At 40.3% G+C, this 18,422-nt stretch overlaps 2 protein-coding genes across 2 annotated transcripts in view; one reads left to right on the top strand and one right to left on the bottom strand.

Annotated features, from left to right (window-relative positions):
• Window positions 1-7,385, bottom strand: part of LOC105528519 (inversin-like) — a gene marked incomplete at its 3' end in the record, with an annotated part of 125,518 nt that extends 118,133 nt beyond the window's left edge. Inside the window, exons 1-2 of the mRNA XM_011965294.1 lie at window positions 7,154-7,385; window positions 2,450-2,579 (exon numbers count right to left, since the gene is read on the bottom strand). Of these exons, the coding sequence (XP_011820684.1) occupies window positions 2,450-2,555 (106 nt within the window). The remainder of the gene's footprint in view (window positions 1-2,449; window positions 2,580-7,153) is intronic.
• A 138-nt stretch (window positions 7,386-7,523) lies between these two features.
• The window catches only part of ERP44 (endoplasmic reticulum protein 44), a 115,477-nt gene continuing 104,578 nt past the window's right edge, over window positions 7,524-18,422 (top strand). The window contains exon 1 of the mRNA XM_011965260.1: window positions 7,524-7,786. Within this exon, the coding sequence (XP_011820650.1) occupies window positions 7,730-7,786 (57 nt within the window). The 5' untranslated portion in view covers window positions 7,524-7,729. The remainder of the gene's footprint in view (window positions 7,787-18,422) is intronic.

The raw sequence follows: 18,422 nt of genomic DNA, 5'->3' as shown, positions 1-18,422 counted from the left end.
TATACCTGATGTAAATGACGAGTTGATGGGTGCTGACGAGTTGATGGGTGCAGCACACCAACATGGCACATGTATACATATGTAACAAACCTGCAGGTGTGCACATGTACCCTAGAACTTAAAGTATAATTAAAAAAAAAAAAAAAGAAATTGAGCACTGTGAGTTTTAGCTGGGCATGATACCATCTAGGGCAAGACTTTTTTTTTTTTTTCAGCTTCTTTTGTTCTAGGTGTGGCTTTGTGGTCTAAGTCTAGTCTACCTCCTTAATGACAAATTGCTTTCCCTGTGCTCTCTCTTTCCCCTTCCTGCTGACTGGGCTATCACTATAATGAACATATCTGCCTTTGACCCAGAAATAGAAGCATCATGTTGAGAATGGAAGAGCCAAGGACCAGCAGCATACCTGATGGTTTTGTAAAATGGAGTTATCTATCTAACCTACTCTGCCCACATAGCTGTGTACTATTACACAGCTGGGTTCAACTGCTTAGTAGTTGCCAGGAAGACAGGTTTGGTCCATCCAGAGTTGGGATTGCAATATTATGAAAATGAAATATACTTCTATCTTATTTAAGTCATGGTTGTATCAGTTTAGCCTGTGCACTAATGCAGTCATGAGGGAAAGTTGAGAATGGCAATACCTAGAGGGAGTTGAAGAAACAGAGATGGGATTTTTAAATAATGGAAACAATTAAGCACATTTAAGTGTTGATGGAAAGAATTTAGCATAGAAGAAAGGTTGAAGATATAGTAGTCAGAGGGAGAAAAAAAGAAGCAATGTCCCTGAGAAGACAGGAAGGGATGGAATACACAGCAGGTGTGGAAGAACTGGCCTTTAACAGAAAGACGGATCTTTGCTCTGTTTTAGCAGTAAGATGAAGAGAGAAGATGGGTACAGATGGAGGTAGATTTGTAGATATCATGCTGAAAGACAAGGGAGTTCCTACTTAATGTCTTCATTTCCTCTAGTAAGCCTAGTGCATTAAAGAGAATGAAAGGAGGGGGAACTAGCAGTCAGAGGATTCGGTAGAGTGAGAGGTATGAAACATTCATTATGGAAAAAATGTGGTATGATAAGCAGTAAGTGCTGAGTACCTATTTGAAGTGGGTAATCATGAATTTGGGGTGCTATCAGTCTTTCAGCTGGATTCAACTGCTCTTAGCAAGATAGGTTTGGTACATCCAGAGTTGGGATTGCAACAGTCAAGTACAACAGAAGGCAAAAAAAAAAAAAAGGTAATTTTTCCAAGAGAAGGATTTTAATAACACACATAGAATCAAGACTGAGTAGTGAGGAAGGAAAAGGCAGAAGGAAAACTGATGGTCAAAAGTAGAGAAGCTAGTGGATTGGAGGTCTCAGTGAGCATGGAAAATTGTTGTTTGTCATCAGCAAGTGAGCTGAAAATAAAGGAGTTTTAGCTGAATGGTAGAATGTTTGAGTGATTTGGAGGTGGTAGAAAATGTCGAGTTCGAGTGAATGTAGATAGCTGAGGTAAAGTAAGAATAAGCAGAGGAAGAGAAATCTTCACAGAGCGTGTGATAAAATAGTTTTGTCTTTAAAGATGAGTGGAGTTTGTTTAGCACAGAAGAAGGTAACAGAGTGGCAGATAGAAAAGAGGTAGGGGAACAGAACATATAGAGAAAATGAGACAAAATTCATGGCTTATTGGGAAATAGAAGTAATCTTTAGCTTAGCCAGAGGTTACGGTACACCAGAAGAAGTTCCTGGAGAAACTGCAAATGTAGGGTTAAAAAGTCTGAAGGAACAGGTATGAAAGTTCAAGTAATTTGGACTTTATTTGGTAGCCTGAGTTGTCAATCATGATGTCACCAGACACTAGTGTGAATAAAGATTACAAATAATACATTTTTATTGTATTCTCTTTGGGATTTGCAACTTGTGAATATCTGGATTTATGATAGAAAGACAGATCTTTGCTCTGTTTTAGCAGGAAGCTAAAGTTCTAGAAAATTCTTAACCATTCTTTGTTCTCTCTTCTAGAACTCTTACATTGGACCTGTCTATATATAATTTATACACGCAAATGACAGGGGAAACATTGAATCAATTTTAAATCATTAAAAATTAAATTATTTTTAAACTTTAATACTTTGGGTATATATTAAATGTTAAAAGATTATCCACTGTCTCATTCTAGATCTCTGTTAACATAAAGATGAATTCGTTCCCTTAGTACTTTAGAATACCTATCTAGATTTAGTGCTAAATACATAGAAATTTCTAAAGTACTTTTCACCTAATCCTAACCCATATTTTTAAGTTTTAGGACTTAATTTCTTTCTTGTTCATGTGTTGGAAGAAAATATATATAATAACATATTTCCATTAAAATGTATGAGAACACTGCAAATTAAAACTAACATTAACAAACTTCCTCAGGACAAACAGTTGCTTTTAAAGTTTCTGTACTTAAGGGGACCGCTTACCTGCAATGAGCCTCTGTAGAGCACCCTTATCTCCGTTAACGGCAGCAGCATGGACTTGTGATGCTAATGAGGAACCAGCAAACAGCAGGTTCTCTGACTTATTCATAGTTTTCTTAGCAATTGGAGCAACCTGAAACAATGATTCAGACAATGAGCGCAGGGAGCAAACATTTCTGAAACCTGTCTCATCAGTTTCAAGTGGATATTTTATAAATATGGTTTACTAGAAATATTTGACTAGGATTAGAAAAATCTATAGTCCTGGCTGGGTGTAGTGGCACATGTCTTTAATACTAGCGGTTTGGGAGGCCAACACAGGAGGATTGCTTGAGGCCAGAAGTTTGAGACCAGCCTGGGCAAGATAGTGAGGCTGTCTATCTTAGTGAGACCTGTCTTAAAAGAAAAAAAAGCTACAGTCCTAGTCCTAGAATTGGCATTAGGTGGCAAATTAGGTGATCTCTGTACAAGTTGCTCATCTGCTCATCTGTAAAATGAGAGGGTAGGTGCTTCTAGGACTCTTCTTAGGGACTATCTGAGGAAAAAAACAAAGACAATAATTAACATTAGGCACAGGGCTCAGGGTTACAGTGACACAAGCAATATGATGCCACACAATCTAAGTTAATACAAGTAATATGATGCCACATAATATTAAACATTAGAATTGATATTGGGAATAAAAGTGAGCCTGATCCACAAAAAGAGTATAACATAAACTTAATTTTGAAGTCAGAATTAGCTGGATTTAAGCACTAAATAAACTTAAAAAAAATTAATTAGGGCTGGGCATGGTGACTCATGCCTGTAATCCCAGCACTTTGTGAGGCCAAGACAGGAGAATTTCTTGAGCCCAGGAGTTTGAGACCAGCCTGGGCAATATAGTGAGACCTCATTTCTACAAATCCCATCCTGTCCCCTTCCCTCATCACCCCTCCCCTCCCGTTCCCTCCCTTCGGCTCCCCTTTCTTTCCCTCCCCTTTCCTCCCCTCTAGTCTTTTCGAGACAGGGTCTTGTTCTGTCACCCAGGCTAGAGTGCAGTCGTGCAACGTCAGCTCATTGCACCCTCTGCCTCCAGGGCTTAAGCAATTCTCCTGCCTCAGCCTCCTCAGTAGCTGGGATTATAGGCACCTGTCACCACATCCGGCTAATTTTTGTATTTTTTAGTAGAGATGGGGTTTCACCATGTTGGCCAGGCTGGTCTCGAACTCTTGACCTCAAGTGATCCACGCACCTTGGCATCCCAAAGTGCTGGGATTACAGGCATGAGATCACCATGCCCTGCCTACCAAAAGTTTTTAAAAATCAGCAGAGCATGGGGCACACACTGTAATCCTAGCTACTCGGGAGGCTGAGGTGGGAGTTTTGCTTGAACCTGAGAAACAGAGTTTGCAGTGAGCTGAGATCATACCATTGCCCTCCAGACTGGGCGACAGGTTGAGACCCTGTCTCAGAAAAAAATTAAAAAATTAGCTAAGGCCGGGTGTGCTGGCTCATGCCTGTAATCCCAGCACTTTGGGAGGCCAAGGCGGGCAGATCACCCGAGGTCAGGAGTTTGAGACCAGCGTGGCCAACATGGCAAAACCCTGTCTCTACTAAAAATACAAAAATTAGCTGGGTGTGGTGGTGCGCGCCCGTAATCCCAGCTATTCAGGAGGCTGAGGCAAGAGAATTGCTTGGACCTCTGAGGTGGAGGCTGCAGTGAGCCGAGATCGTGCCATTGCACTCCAGCCTGGGCAACAGAGCAAGGCTCCATCTGAAAAAAAAAAAAACTAGTTAAAAAAATTTTTTTAAAGAGATGGGATCTCGCTATGTTACCTAGGCTGGAGGGCAGTGGCTATTCACAGGCGCAATCCCACTACGATCAGCATAGGAGTTTTGACCTGGACCAGTTCACTCCTTCTTAGGCATCCTGGTGGTCTTCCACTCCTGGGAGATCACCATATTGATGCCAAACTTAAAGTGGACACTCGAATGGCATAGCGCACTACAGCCTGAAACTCCTGAGTTAAGCAATCCTCCCTCCTCAGCCACCTGAATAGCTGGGACTTCAGGCATGTGCCATCACACCTGGCTGAGTACTAAATTAAAAGGTACCTAGTTCTTTCCCTCATTCCCACAAAAAGTGAAATTTTTATTTGTTCTCTCCTTGGTCCACCAGGAAAATATACCTAGATTGAGGTCTTAACCATAAGATCTTGCTTGGAACATCATATCACTAAGATGAACCACATTTCAATAAGGACAATTTTGTTCTGACTGGTAGTCTCATGGAGCTTGTAAGAACCTTTTAAAAACATGACAGGAGTTTGAGAAACCAGCCTGACCAATATGGTGAAACCCCGTGCCTACTGAAAATACAAAAATTAGCTGGGCTGTGGTGGCACACACCTGTAATCCTAGCTACTCAGGAGGCTGAAATGGGAGAATTGCTTGAACCTGGGAGGTGGATGGAGGTTGCAGTGAGCCAAGATCGTGCCAGTGCACTCCAGCCTGGGTGACAGACAGACACCCTGTCTCAAAAAAAAAAAAAAAGTATCAGCTGCATAGGAAGATAGTGAGATCCCTATCACAGGAGTGTTTAAGAAAGCAGAGACTGGACTATGACAGAAATGCAGCAAGAATTCAAATATCTGATAGGAAACAGGAATAGTTGCATCAGTGATCTTAAACATCCTTCCTAAACCCCTAAAGCTGCTTTATCAAAGTTCCAAAGTTGAATGCCTACAAGGACCAGAGAGGTAACAACTATTAGAAACGTAGGCAGTCAGAATCACGGTAAACTCGAGCACATGTACTTATCTAAAGGGAGCAGCTGTTAACCAGCTCCAGTTAATTGCTGCCACGAGGGTATGCAAGTGCTTTTCTGATTTCACCAAAAAGCAGGTCATGCCAATCGCTGTTACTCCTGAGGATCTGGGAGTTTTCTAAGATAAATTTATAATGGATGAGCTGGTATTTGTCCTGTCATTGACAAGGATTATTGGTTCAAATTCTGCCCTTGAGAGAACATATTAATACTTTCTTAATTATGGTAAAGGACAGCTCTCTCTGTCTTTATTTTGCTGATGATTTGAGTTAAGGTACTGGCAGAAAATACGAAGGAAGAGGGTGTTGTGAGACACCTCAGTCATGTATGAGTGTAACAGTCATGTCAGAAGAACTACTGTCATATCCAGGATTACATTAAGGGTACTTGAGAGAAGCTACAAAATAGAGGTGGAGGTGAAAACATGGGGGGGGGGAGTAACCGTACTTGGGTTCCAGGCCCAGTTATATTTATAATCAGCAGTGTGTCCCCAGGCTACATCAGCTTTCTGGGTTTCTGTAAAATGCAAAAAATAATAAGGGTGGACCACGTTCACATTTGTTCATTCAACAAGCTGAGTGACAACTATGTGCTAGGCACTGTTCTAAACTCTAAGACCTGTCATTTTCCATTCTAAGTGATCAGAGTTTTAGGCACATCAGAACCACAAAAAAATTTCTTTACATCCTTTGAAAAACACACTAAAAATGTGATCCCTGTTTTTTATACGTGTGTGTGTGTGTATATATATATAAATATACACTTTTTACTTCATAATTCTTAGCACAGTAACAGGTACATAACAGGTACTCAGTAGATGTTTGTTGGATGAAAGGTCACAGGCTGAGTGCTAAGTCCAAAAAGTGAGCAGGATCAAAGTTTAATTTCTTGAATAATGAGTTCATACTTACGAGTCTCTGCTCTTCTAAAATTTCCCATTTCAACACTCTTTGGACTCTGTCAGGGGCGTGGACAAGAGATAGGAGCACTAGTCTAGGAGTCAGGCAACCTTGGTAAGAGTATTAGTTCTGCCACTGTCTATATTTTGTCACCCTGAGAAAGCCATTATCTAGGTTTTTTTTTTCCTTAAGAAAAAATGTATTTTTTGCTCCTTTAAAAAAATATAAATCATTTTTTATAGATAAAAATCAAAACCACTCTGTTAAAGTGCTATAAAATGCAAAAGTGTCATCAACCTTGCCTAATTACACAAGCCCGTGTAATAAAGGCTCTAATTGTAACCGTACAAAACTAGAGGTACTGCAGTCACACTCATAGGAACAGTAATTTTGATTAGGACTAAAGGGTTGGTTGGTCGGGAAGTTCTCAGAGATGGTGACATTTAAGATAGCATTCCAGAGAGAGAACGCGGAAAGGCCATTCCAGGCAGCAAGAAAGCTGGAGCAAAGGCGGGAGTGGGGAGAACCACAAAAGCACAGTGTGCCTCCTGGGTACTAAGAAGAGATCGCGTGGGCTCCTGGACCTCAGGTGTTTGCAGAAGAACCGCAGAGCTACCTGGGGCCAGGTTAAGATCCTCGACTGCTTTGCTAAGGAATTTCGTAATTATACTGGAGGAGCGATCCACGCCTCAGCAGCAATCACTCACGCAGTTTTCAGTTTACGACGTGCTATCCCATCCCTTACCACACCTATTCCTTACAGGAGCCCTCAAGACAATTAGGGATAAGTCATTGACTCATTCAACTGAGGCCCCGAGTGGTGGCTCTGACTTTAATAATGCAGGAATTAGAGCAGAAAGAAGAGGTAGCGGGCGAGGAGGCCAATGATGGAGGCTCAGGCCACAGCCTAGGCCAGGAAGGCCGTGAGTCTGCAGCAAAGGCCAAGGCGGTGCAGACCGATCGATCCGAGCCTCCCCAGCCAGGCCCCCTCCTACTCACCCTCGCCTCCTCCAGGACTGACGTCCCGGGGACGGCTCCAGGAGGTGCGACCCGGACCGGGCCGCCCCTCCTGCCAGGCCGGGACACTACACCCAGCCAGGTCAGACCCCACGGCGCTGAAGCTAGCAGAGCCCCTCAGAAGGCCGCCCGAGGCTTTCGGCCGCACACCCCTCTGGGAATTGTAGTTCCCATCCTCTGAAGCACTGCGTACACCCGCCCTCAGCCCTTCTATCCCACAGGCCCCAGCGCGTAGAGGACTCGGTGGACCTGGGCCGAGAGCCCAATGGGAAAGGAAGTTCTAGATGACCAACGGCGTGCGGGGTGAGGCTAGTGCCGGACTACATTTCCCGGAGTGCACCGAGGTGGGCAGGACCCGGAAGTGAGGGTGTGAGAGGCCTCTCTGGAAGTTGTCCCGGGTGTTCGCCGCTGGAGCCCGGGTCGAGAGGACGAGGTGCGGCTGCTTGGAGAATCCACCGCTGCCGCCGGCTCCTGAAGCCCAGCCCTTTCCTAACCCAACCCAACCCAGCCCAGTCCCAGCCGCCAGCGCCTGTCCCTGCCGCGGAGCCCAGCGTTACCATGCATCCAGCCGTCTTCCTATCCTTACCCGACCTCAGATGCTCCCTTCTGCTCCTGGTGAGTGAGGGAATGACAGACCCATCGACAGACTCACGAACGGCCTCCCGCCCTCGCCCGGGGAGAACACTGCTACCCCTGCCCCTGCTTTCCCGTTTTTTCCTCCAGTGTTTTGGAGTGCACCCTCCCCCGCTGCCTTCACTCTCGCCATCCGTCTGTCGGCTTCCAGGCACGGGGTCCCCGAGGCCTGAGAAACCAGGGTCGGGGGAGAACGGGAGAATTAGCCCTGAGGGAGTGATACGTGGGAGGGTCGCGGCGTAGGAGCTTCCCCTTCTCCCCAAAGTCCGGGGTTTTCAGTTTCGACGGCTAGTGGACCTGGTGGTAGCTTGAATCGGAAAAGACCAAGCATAGACCTAGCATTCCTTCCCACCCTCTCCATTTGGGAAGAGTGTGAGATCGACAGGTGCTAGGGTTGTGTGAATCTCACTCTATCTAGATCCCTGAAGCGGTGCCCAGGTTGGCAGAACCCTCTGTTGTGGCTTGATGCGATTGGTTGGGAACCCGGAACTGGAGACTGCTTTGGATTCCACTGGGAGAATAGAGTTTGAAGGGTGGAAGGTGTGGTTACCTGACAGTCTGAGCGCAAGGTCTCCCTCAAATCTTGTTGCAATGTATTTCCCCATCGAAGCAGATTTCTTCTTCATTGTGCCTTATTTGAATATGCATTAGTTCCTAACTGCCTAACCTGCTCAGCATCATCCCATCTTAAAAGAATCTTTCCCTAGTCCCTCTTGCTCCAGAGTGCGTCTTGAGTGTGCAGGCTAAGTGATCCAGGCTTCAGGTCAAATTGAGACAAAAGTGAAGAACTAGACACATATGGCAAAATGACTTACGTTTAATTGGGCTGTTATTATAATGTAATATTTGAAAATACCTTAATTGTAGTGGATTTTTAGAAATTCAGATTTAAACACTAAACTACTTTCTTTACAATTTAAGAAGCAATTTAGTGACTCATATGAAGTCACATAGCTAGTTACAGGCAAAGCTGGGATTAGAAACAGGTCTCTTGACTTGCAGTGCTTATTCCGCCATATCCCATTAAATGTTTAATATTTGTGTTTGAAATAGTTCTTTCTTTTCTTTTGTCACTTGCACCTTTTCAGAAAAAGCACTGTAAAAAACTAAATGGAATGTCAAAGTACTTTTGAGAACAAAAAGTTGTATATAAACATTGTAATATTAAATGATAGAGTGTCTTATTGCCACTTCTTACAAGTGTACAATAGTAAATGACTTCTGTATCGAGGAAAATACTCTGTATAGTGCTATTTCTTGGTGATTTCATTATACACTGTAATACATTTTTCCTTCTAGAAGTGTTAGAATAATACCATTATTAGAGACCACTCTCTCCTTAAGACTGGACACTAATCTTTTTCTTATCCACTAACTTAAGTTATGAATTGTGTGCACTTTTAGGGTATCAGAAAAAAAGGGCAAAATCTTAAGACACTGGAAAGGAAAGTTGAGACACTGAGCAGGCAAACTATATTAGATGCACTTTCCTCAAGTGGTATGTTTGGTTGTAAAGCTAAGTTATGAAGAAGAAATAATTTATTTTGGAATAACTCATGCTTTTTATAGAAAAACCTAATCTTGTTAAATGTGAGTTTTTTCCCAAATAGAATCTAGATTTAACTAAAATCTAAGCATTTTGTATAATTATCTTTCTAAGCAAATGTAAAGACATGAAAATCTGGAAAATATGTTAGAGAATACCTGCAGATATGAAAAGGCTGAAAAATAAAGCCCCAGAAAAGGTTTAATAAACTAGAATTACAGGTCAAACTAGATTTAATTGGAATACAGTGTTTACCTAGTTTTAATACTCATATGCTAGTTAGCAAATATTTGTAAAACATCCATCCTGTCTAATCACAACTTTGAGTTGCTTACTTAATTGGTAATTCTCTCCTACTGATGGAAACTGCTTACTCAGTATTCTCGCTGTCTAATAATTTGTCCTCTTTGTTCCCCTGTGTACTTTTTTCCTACTCCTCCAACTTTCTCTCTCAGACCTCAAGTTTATTCCTTCTCACATACAGATGTAGAAAAGCCAAGTTCCTGTTTAGCTGAGGTCATCATTTTTCCCTTAAATAGCCTCCTCTAAAAAGCTATGCCTTCTCTTACTGTGATAATTTTCTTCAGGCACTTTGTACCTCAACCCCAGAGAACCAGACCTGTTCAAATTTAGTGGTGTTCATATAAGATAACTGCCTAAACATAATCCCAAACTTTTGGAGGCAAGCAGCTATCTTTTCCCTAGTCTCAAAGCATTTTGGAATATATCACTGTGCCACAAAACCTTTCTGGATGGGTAACTAAACACAAAAGCTCAATGTGATAACTTTTTTTCCTGAGCTTATATATATATAATATATATATTTTTTATTTGCATATATATAGATTTTTATTTACATATATTTCGATCGATAGATTTAATTAGCTCTTTTCTGCTTATCTTCCTATCTAAGGTGGGTTTATTCAGGGTTTTCCCCTGGGAAAATGATCAGCAAGGGGGATAGAAATGTTGCCTGTTCTTCCTGTATTGATTGTGTACAAGTTTTGAAAAGGCGAGATAAGAGAAATAAGACTAAATTGGAAAGAAGTTGTCTCATGCACCCTAAGTAACCTCTTCTGTAGTTCAGATTTGTAGCACTCCAGTCCATTTGTTTTATTGAAGATGTGTTCTCGTTAATCTCTTGATAAGTATGTTTATAGTTCATAATTGTTACTAGTCGTAATTGTCCCGCACGTGAACACCTAAGGGTTTTGCCATTGTTGTTCTTGGTTTGTTCAATATGTATAGGAAGCCAAGAAAAGTTTACTTAGTTTAGGAAGCTATGTAAATTAGAGAGCTAAATAAACATTTATTTAATCGTTACAAGTACCTTAAAAATAAGCACAGTAGAATTCAGAGATGTCAATTTTATCCTTTAGTGTTAATAATATATGCAGATTCCAGTCTTCAGGAAGAGTACTTTTGTAGGCATGCAGTTTGATTGGTAACTAGGTGAGTTTTATTTATTTTGTTGATTTAACTTGCCCTAGATCAATAGTTTACAAAGCCTGGCTGCTCATTAGAATCATCTGTGGCTGTTTTAATGAAATGATATCGGGGCCCTATACTAGGTCAGTTATATCTGTGAGCCCCAGAAATTAGTTAAAAAAAAATTTCCCAAGTGACATACTAAAGTATGTCCCTCAAAAAGGTAAGAATTAAATAAAAACCACAATACCATTGTCACATCTGGAAAAATAGAAATTCTTTCATATGATCAAATATCTGGTCAGTGTTTGGGTTTTCCTGATTGTTTCCCTTTTTTTTTTTTTTTTTTTTAAAAAAAAAAAAAACAACATTGTTCAAAGCAAGGGCTATATAAAGTCTGTCTATTCCAATTGGTTCCTATGTCGCTTATAAAACTTTTTAAACCCATAGGTTCTCTCTTCATCTCATTGTTTTCCTTGTAATTTGTTTAGGAAACTGATCCTCTGTCCTGTAGCATTTGCCACATTCTGGATATTGCTGATTACATCCTTGTGGTGGGGTTTTATGTTTCTCTGTTCCTTGTGTTTCCTGTACATTTGTAATTCAATTTATGTGGTCTTAACCACCAGCTGCATATATATTGCCAGGTTCATTTGTTTCATTTATCTTTCAATTTTTAGTTTTAAAAAATTTACCTTTTATTTTATAATTATATAAAATCTCTTCCAAAACTAAATCTATAAAGTTAACTATATTTGGATAAGTCTAATTTGTCTCTTTTACTGTCTTATCTCCCCCTCCTAATTAAAGAACCCTTTTTTTTTTTTTTTCTCGAGGCAGAGTCTAGCTCTGTCACCCAGGCTGGAGTGCAGTGGACTGATCACAGCTCACTGCAGCCCCAACCTCTGAGGCTGAAGCAATCCTCTCACCTCAGCCTCCTGAGTAGCTGGAACTCTGGGACTACAGATGTGTGCTACCACACCTGGCTATTTTTTTTTAGTTTTTGTAGAGACGAGGGTCTCACTATATTGCCCAGGTTGGTCTTGAACTCCTGGCTCAACTGATCCGCCTCCCTTCCAAAGTGCTGGGATTATAGGAATGAGTCACTGTGCCAGACCTAGGAAAATTAAAAAAAAAAATTTTTTTTGAGTTAGAGTCTCACTCTGTTGCCCAGGCTGCAGTACAATGGCGCCATCTTGACTCATTGCAACCTCCGCCTCCTGGGTTCAAGCAATTATCCTGCCTCAGCCTCCCCAGTAGCTGGGATTACAGGCACCCGCCACCACGCCCAACTAATTTTTATATTTTTAGTAGAGATGGGGTTTCACCATGTTGGCCAGGCTGGTCTCAAACTCCTGATCTGAGATAATCCGCGTTGGCCTCCCAAAGTGCTGGGATTATGGGCATGAGCCACCACGCCCGGCCTGGAAAACTTTTTAAAAAACGTTTTCAAGTTTATGTTCCTTTCTTCCTTTTTTTTTTTTTTTTCAAATGTGCAAGCTATTTGTATTTATTTTGGTATATATTTGTTTCTCCCTCCACCTGGATTAAATTGTAGCATATTAGTCACACTTTTCCCCCACCTTTTTTTTAACTTAAAATTTTATTCTGGAGGTGGGGATAGAAATTTTGCCTGTTTCTTTTTAACTGCTTGTGCTTCACTGGATAGATACCAATTCACTGTTGTTACCATTCTTTTGCTATTACAAATAGCTCTGCAAACAATAGCTTATGCTTACATAATTCTGATAATGTATCTTTGAGATAGATTTCTGTACTTGAAGTTGCTAGGGCAAAAGGTAAATGTATATGTAGCTTTGTAGGTATTGCTATATATTTGAAATTACTCTCCCTATAGGGGTTGGGCCATTTTATGACCTCACCAACAATGTAATAGTTTCCCTGTAGCCTTGGTTAAAAAAGTATAATGTCAAATTATTGGATATTTGTCAGTCTGATGGGTGAGAAACGGTATCTCAATGTATTTTAATTTGCCTCTCTTTAATACGAGTGTGATAAAGCTTCTTATGTGTAAAAGTCATTTGCATTTCTTTTTGTGTGAACTGTCTTCCTGTCTAGCCTGGTTTTCTGTAGAATTGTTGGTCTTCTATTTCTAGACTATACAGACACAGACAAACACAGAGTTCTTTTTTTTTCACCCCCAGACAGGGTCTTGCAGTGTAGCCCAGGCTGGAGTGCAGTGGCCTGATCTTGGCTCACTGTAGCCTCAACCTCCCAGGTCACGTGATGCTCCCACCTTAGCCTCCCAAGTAGCTGGGACTACAGGCACAAGCTACCACACCCAGTTAATCTTTGTATTTTTAGTAGAGATGGGGTTTTGCCTTGTTGCCCAGGCTGGTCTCGAACTACTGGGCTCAAGTGATCCACCCGCTTTGGCCTCCCAATGTTCTGGTATTATAGGCCTGACCCACTGTGCCCAGCCCACACAGAGTTCTTAACGCTTTATATCCTTAGTTGATTCTGTGATGATGCTCATAGGGTTGAGAAGCACTGGAATATGCAGCCATATGTCTGATAGGTTAAAATTTGTAAAACTCTTGGAGATGTTTAATTACTTAGTTATTGAAAAGTTTTTCTAAACTGTATACTGTGATTTTTAATAGCATTATACTGGCTTAACCTTTAAATACACTATCGCTTACTTCATTATTTGTTAAGACATTTTGGTTACTGGTTATTTCCAGTTTTTCAGTTATTAAAAAATGTACAAAAGGCACGCATACAATGATGTTCCCTGCAAATGTCCAGATACATCCTCAGGATACTTTTCTAGAATTATATTTTTTGGGTTATATGGTATATCTTATATTTAGAATTTCTGATATGTTGTACTAAATTGCCCCACTGAAAATTTGTACCGATGTGTATTCCTACTAACAGGGTGTGACTATGCCCACTTCCTCACACTCTTATCAATAGTGGGTGTTTTTGTAATCTGTGCTAATTTAGTAGACCAAAAATGGCATCGCAATTTAAATTTACATTTCTTTGATTACAACCAAAGTTGAATTTTTTTCATATTTATTGATAATTTGTTTTTTGTGTGTGCATGTTTGTATTATGTGTTCTTGTTATGTGTCTTCTTTTCAAAAAATTACTTACTCTTCTAGTAATTCAGAATAAATGTACTCACAAGATAGAGTTTATGAACAGTGGAAGGCATTACTCTTTTGAGTCTCCACTCAAAAGGCAGGGTAATTCAAAAGTAGATGTCATGGCATCTATATGAATTCCAACTCTTCCATTTACTTACCCATCATAACCTTGGTTAAATTACTTATTTTTCTTGTCTATAGGGTAAGCACATGGATTTGATGATTTAGTGATTCTTTGTGTAGTCTATCTTATTTTCAAGATACACTACAAAAGCGTATTCCTTTAGCTCCTACTGATTATAGACTTATTATTTGATTGGATAGTTCCTTTAAAAATCTACTAGCTTGTCAGCATGTTGCAAGTGTGTACGAGGCATGCTTAGCATGCTTTTGTCACAGCTTTTCTGATATTGACTGTTGGCTGTACTCTATTTCTTCTAACCAAGGGAGTGGTTAAAAACAGTTTGACTTTTTGCAAGATTTATTGATTTTTAGCCTAACTGATTCCATAGAGAGGAACTTATCTATGGCCCAGGCTGCAGGAACTTAATCTGTATCTTTGTTATTATTTTTCTTTTCTGCCTATCATTTGAAAGTCTATTTGCAATCTGCTATGGAGAAGAGAAAGATCATTGAGATGCATATCATGCCTTCAAGAAATTAGTAATTCAGATGAGGAGAGAAGATATATACGTAAATAATTAGAATACCAAAAGGAAAGTAATGGATGCCAAAGGTGTTTGTAGAAGTGGGTTATAGATCCTGCTACTCAGAAATGTGGTTGTGAGCCCAGGCATCAGCATCATATGAGACCTTTTACATCACCTTACCTCAGAACTACTGAATCAGAACCTTCTCTTTAAGAACTTATACCCAGATGATTCATATGCACATAAAAGTTTGAGAAGTACTGCCATGGATGTTTGGCAGAAACAAATTATTTCTCAATGGAGGAATCAGAGTAGTCTTGGAAAAAGATGAATTTGAATATTGACTTGAATAGTTAAATGGATCAGCTTATTTTCAGTCCTGAATGGAATGAAGAAAAAGGGCTGTGCCTCTCAATCATGTAGTAAATCTTTTCTATCTATTGAATACCTTTTTTTTTTTTTTTTTTTTTTTTTTTTTATTGTTTTGTTTTGTTTTTAACAAGTCTTGTTGTCTGGTTGGCTGACGTGGCCAAATGTCAGAATTGGCCCTAAAGAAGCTGGCAAACCCTTTGGCCAACTTCATTAAAACAGTTTGTTATCAACTTAGCAAAAATAAAAATCATGATCTTTAGTGGATTCTAACTAGCATTCAGATTAGTCCATTCAAGAGCGGAGAGGAATACAAATGCCACTTTGGAGAAGTCCCTTCTGTAATGCTGTGAGTCTTGGTTCTGTCCTTGTAAATATTGAAATCAGATTCTAACTGCTTTGGGAGTCCTTGGTGATGTTGTGGTCACCGCATTCATCTCTGCAATTCCTACAAACCTGAGATTTCATCGTTATGTAGAACTTTGAGCATTATATTGGATTCTAATTTTAAGTCACCTGAATTTGTAGACATGAACATTACTAATATAGTAGAGAAAAGCAACGAAAAAGCAGAAGAAAACCATCTCAGAAAAACATTGTAGTAGTATATGAGCTAAAGAAAACCGTAGGCTGAATAGTAGAATGCCAATACTTTTTACATTTCTTCCTTATTATAGTCTGGTAGTGGGACCTTTGGTGAATGGATTTAAGAGATTTTAGAAAAAGGTTGTTAGGTCTTGCTTGACATTCTTCAGGGAAAAATAAATTTTAAAAAAATTAAGAAAGAAAAGAGGTCATTAGGAATATAGATTATGAATGCATCTACAAAATAAAATGTTAGAGTTAAAATTTCTTGTCCTATAAACAAGATGCACTCATATTTACAAGCCTGCTCTTTAGCTGTTTTCTTGTATTTTTTTTTGAAACAGCGTCTCACTCTGTCGCCCGGGCTGGAGTGCAGTGGCGTGGTCTCGGCTCACTGCAGCCTCCGCCTCCCGGGTTCTAATGATTCTCCTGCCTCAGCCTCCCAGCTAGCTGGGATTACAGGCGCCTGCCTCCATGCCTGGCTAATTTTTGTATTTTTAGCAGAGACAGGGTTTCACCATGTTGGCCCGGCTGGTCTCGAACTCCTGACCTCAGTTGATCCACCTACCTCAGCCTCCCAAAGTGTTAGGATTACAGGTATGAGCCACTTCGCCAGGCCTGTTTTGTTGGATTTGAAGTTTTAAATAATGTAGGGGGAAATGCCAGCTTTTAAAAATTACCAACACATCACTGAAGTCTATCTCTTTGCTTATAGAACAGCTGCAAGTATAAGATACGTATTGTCATTGGTGTTACCTTGAGAGAAGAAACCTTCACATTTTCAGTTCCTTTGACTTATTACTGGAGTTCTGGCCCAAGTACAGTAAAATGTCAGCCAGTGATAAGCTTACACTTCTGTAATGATTTCACCTCTGAAAGGCTGAGAATAAAGAAGAGCTACTTTTTTTTTTTTTTTTGCTAGTCAAAATGATTTCTTAGAAAACAGCTACTCAAATGGACTCATTCCTCAAACTTTTTAAATAGCAGGAATTTTTACTATAGGAATGGATATTATTTCCTTACAGGAAGTCTTGTAGTGTGCTAACAACAAAAGTATTACAATGTCATAAAATACTTAGTTCTTTGTTAGTTTAACCTTTGAATGAAATGAACAGTTTCAGAGACCCTAATTTTGCTTTAGAGTTGCAGTATTCCCATCTTATCCACAGGAGGTAATGTTCCAAGATGCTCAGGGTCTGCTTGAAATTGTGGATTATACTGAACCCTATATATAATATGTTTTTTCTTATTCATACATGCTTATGATAAAGTTTCCTTTATAAATTAGGCACAGTAAGAGATCAACAATAGTAACTCATAATAAAATATACTGTTCACAGTTTCTTTATGGAAGATTTATTCTTAATCTAGGTCTTAGCCACCTCAGCATATGATTTATTTTCTTTCCATATAAAGTCAAGAGCTTTCATCTTTTCACTTAAGGAAGCACTTTATGGCTTCTCTTTGGCATATCTTTTTTTTTTTTTTTTTTGAGACGGAGTCTCACTCTGTCGCCCAGGCTGGAGTGCAGTGGTATGATATTGGTTCATTGCAACCTCTGCCTCCTGGGTTCAAGCGATTCTTCGGCCTCAGCCTCCCGAGTAGCTGAGATTACAGGCGCCCACCACTACACCCAGCTAAGTTTTGTATTGTTAGTAGAGTTGGGGTTTTGCCATGCTGGTTCAGTGGGTCTCGAACTCCTGACCTAAGGTGATCCACCTGCGTCTGCCCCCCAAAGTGCTGGGATTACAGGCATGAGCCACTGTGCCTGGCCTCTCTTTGGCCTATCTTAATTGCCAACATCACTGCTCTTGCGCTTTGGAGCCATTATTAAGTAAAGTAAGGGTTTCTTGAACACAAGTATCGTGATTCCAATACCACTACAGTTGATAAGGGGCAGGTTGTGTCTGCAGTGGGGATATGCTGGACAAAAGGATGATTCACATCCCACCTAATTTGAAGCAAGATGGTGTGAGATTTCATCACACTACTTAGAACTGCATGCAATGTAAAACTTATAAAGTGTTTATTTCTGGAATTTTCCATTTAATGTTTTCAGATCATGATTGGATAAAGGGGACTAATATAAAGACTGTGCTACAGTTTTAAAGCATGTGTTCTTTTTTGTTCAGAAATCATCCAGTTTGTTTATTTGTACCTATACTCTGGTTTTAGGATATCTTCTGGAAGAGTCGAAGCATTTGTTTCCCTTAATGATCACTTGAATGTATATAGACTAAAGAGAAAACTTTTAGAAGAATGTTTAGTTTAGGGATCAGGGATTTGGGCCCAAATCTTGGATCTGCTACTCACCACCCTTGTTTCTTCTTAACATCTCTATTTTCCTATTAACCTCCGAGGAATAATACTGGTATTATGTCAGACTCCTGAGTGGTGATGGTATTCCATGCTACTATTATGATTTTATGAAACAAAAGTGGTGAAAGGTATCACCTTTTCTCATTCTTAGATCTCAGTTTCTTGTCCAATGCCTTATTACAGAGTAAGTGTTTAATAACAATTTAAGTACTGTGGGAAAAGAAAAGATAGGGCTTACCTGAGGAGGATCAGGAGTGTATTAGGGGAGTTGTAGTTTGTAAGCATCACTGGACAGGTGAGCCTTGAAGCAAGTGAGGGAGTTAGTCATTTGAATTTTCTGGGGGAAGAACCTTCCAGGCAGGGCCATTAGTCAGTGCAAAGCACCTAATGTGGGAGTGTCCCAGGCATATTCAAGAAATAGCAAGGAGAGCAGTGTGGTTGTCATATAGTGAATAAGATACAGCATATTAGAAAATGAAGTCGGCCGGGTGTGGTGGCTCACGCCTGTAATCCCAGCACTTTGGGAGGCCCAAGCTGGTGGATCACGAGGTCAGGAGATCGAGACCATCCTGGCTAACATGGTGAAACCCCGTCTCTACTAAAAA

The sequence above is a fragment of the Mandrillus leucophaeus genome, unplaced genomic scaffold (assembly GCF_000951045.1).
Source record: "Mandrillus leucophaeus isolate KB7577 unplaced genomic scaffold, Mleu.le_1.0 Scaffold1181, whole genome shotgun sequence".
NCBI lineage: Eukaryota > Metazoa > Chordata > Mammalia > Primates > Cercopithecidae > Mandrillus > Mandrillus leucophaeus.
The sequence above is the reverse complement of the archived record's forward strand: the minus strand, read 5'-3'. Positions and strand labels throughout refer to the sequence as shown.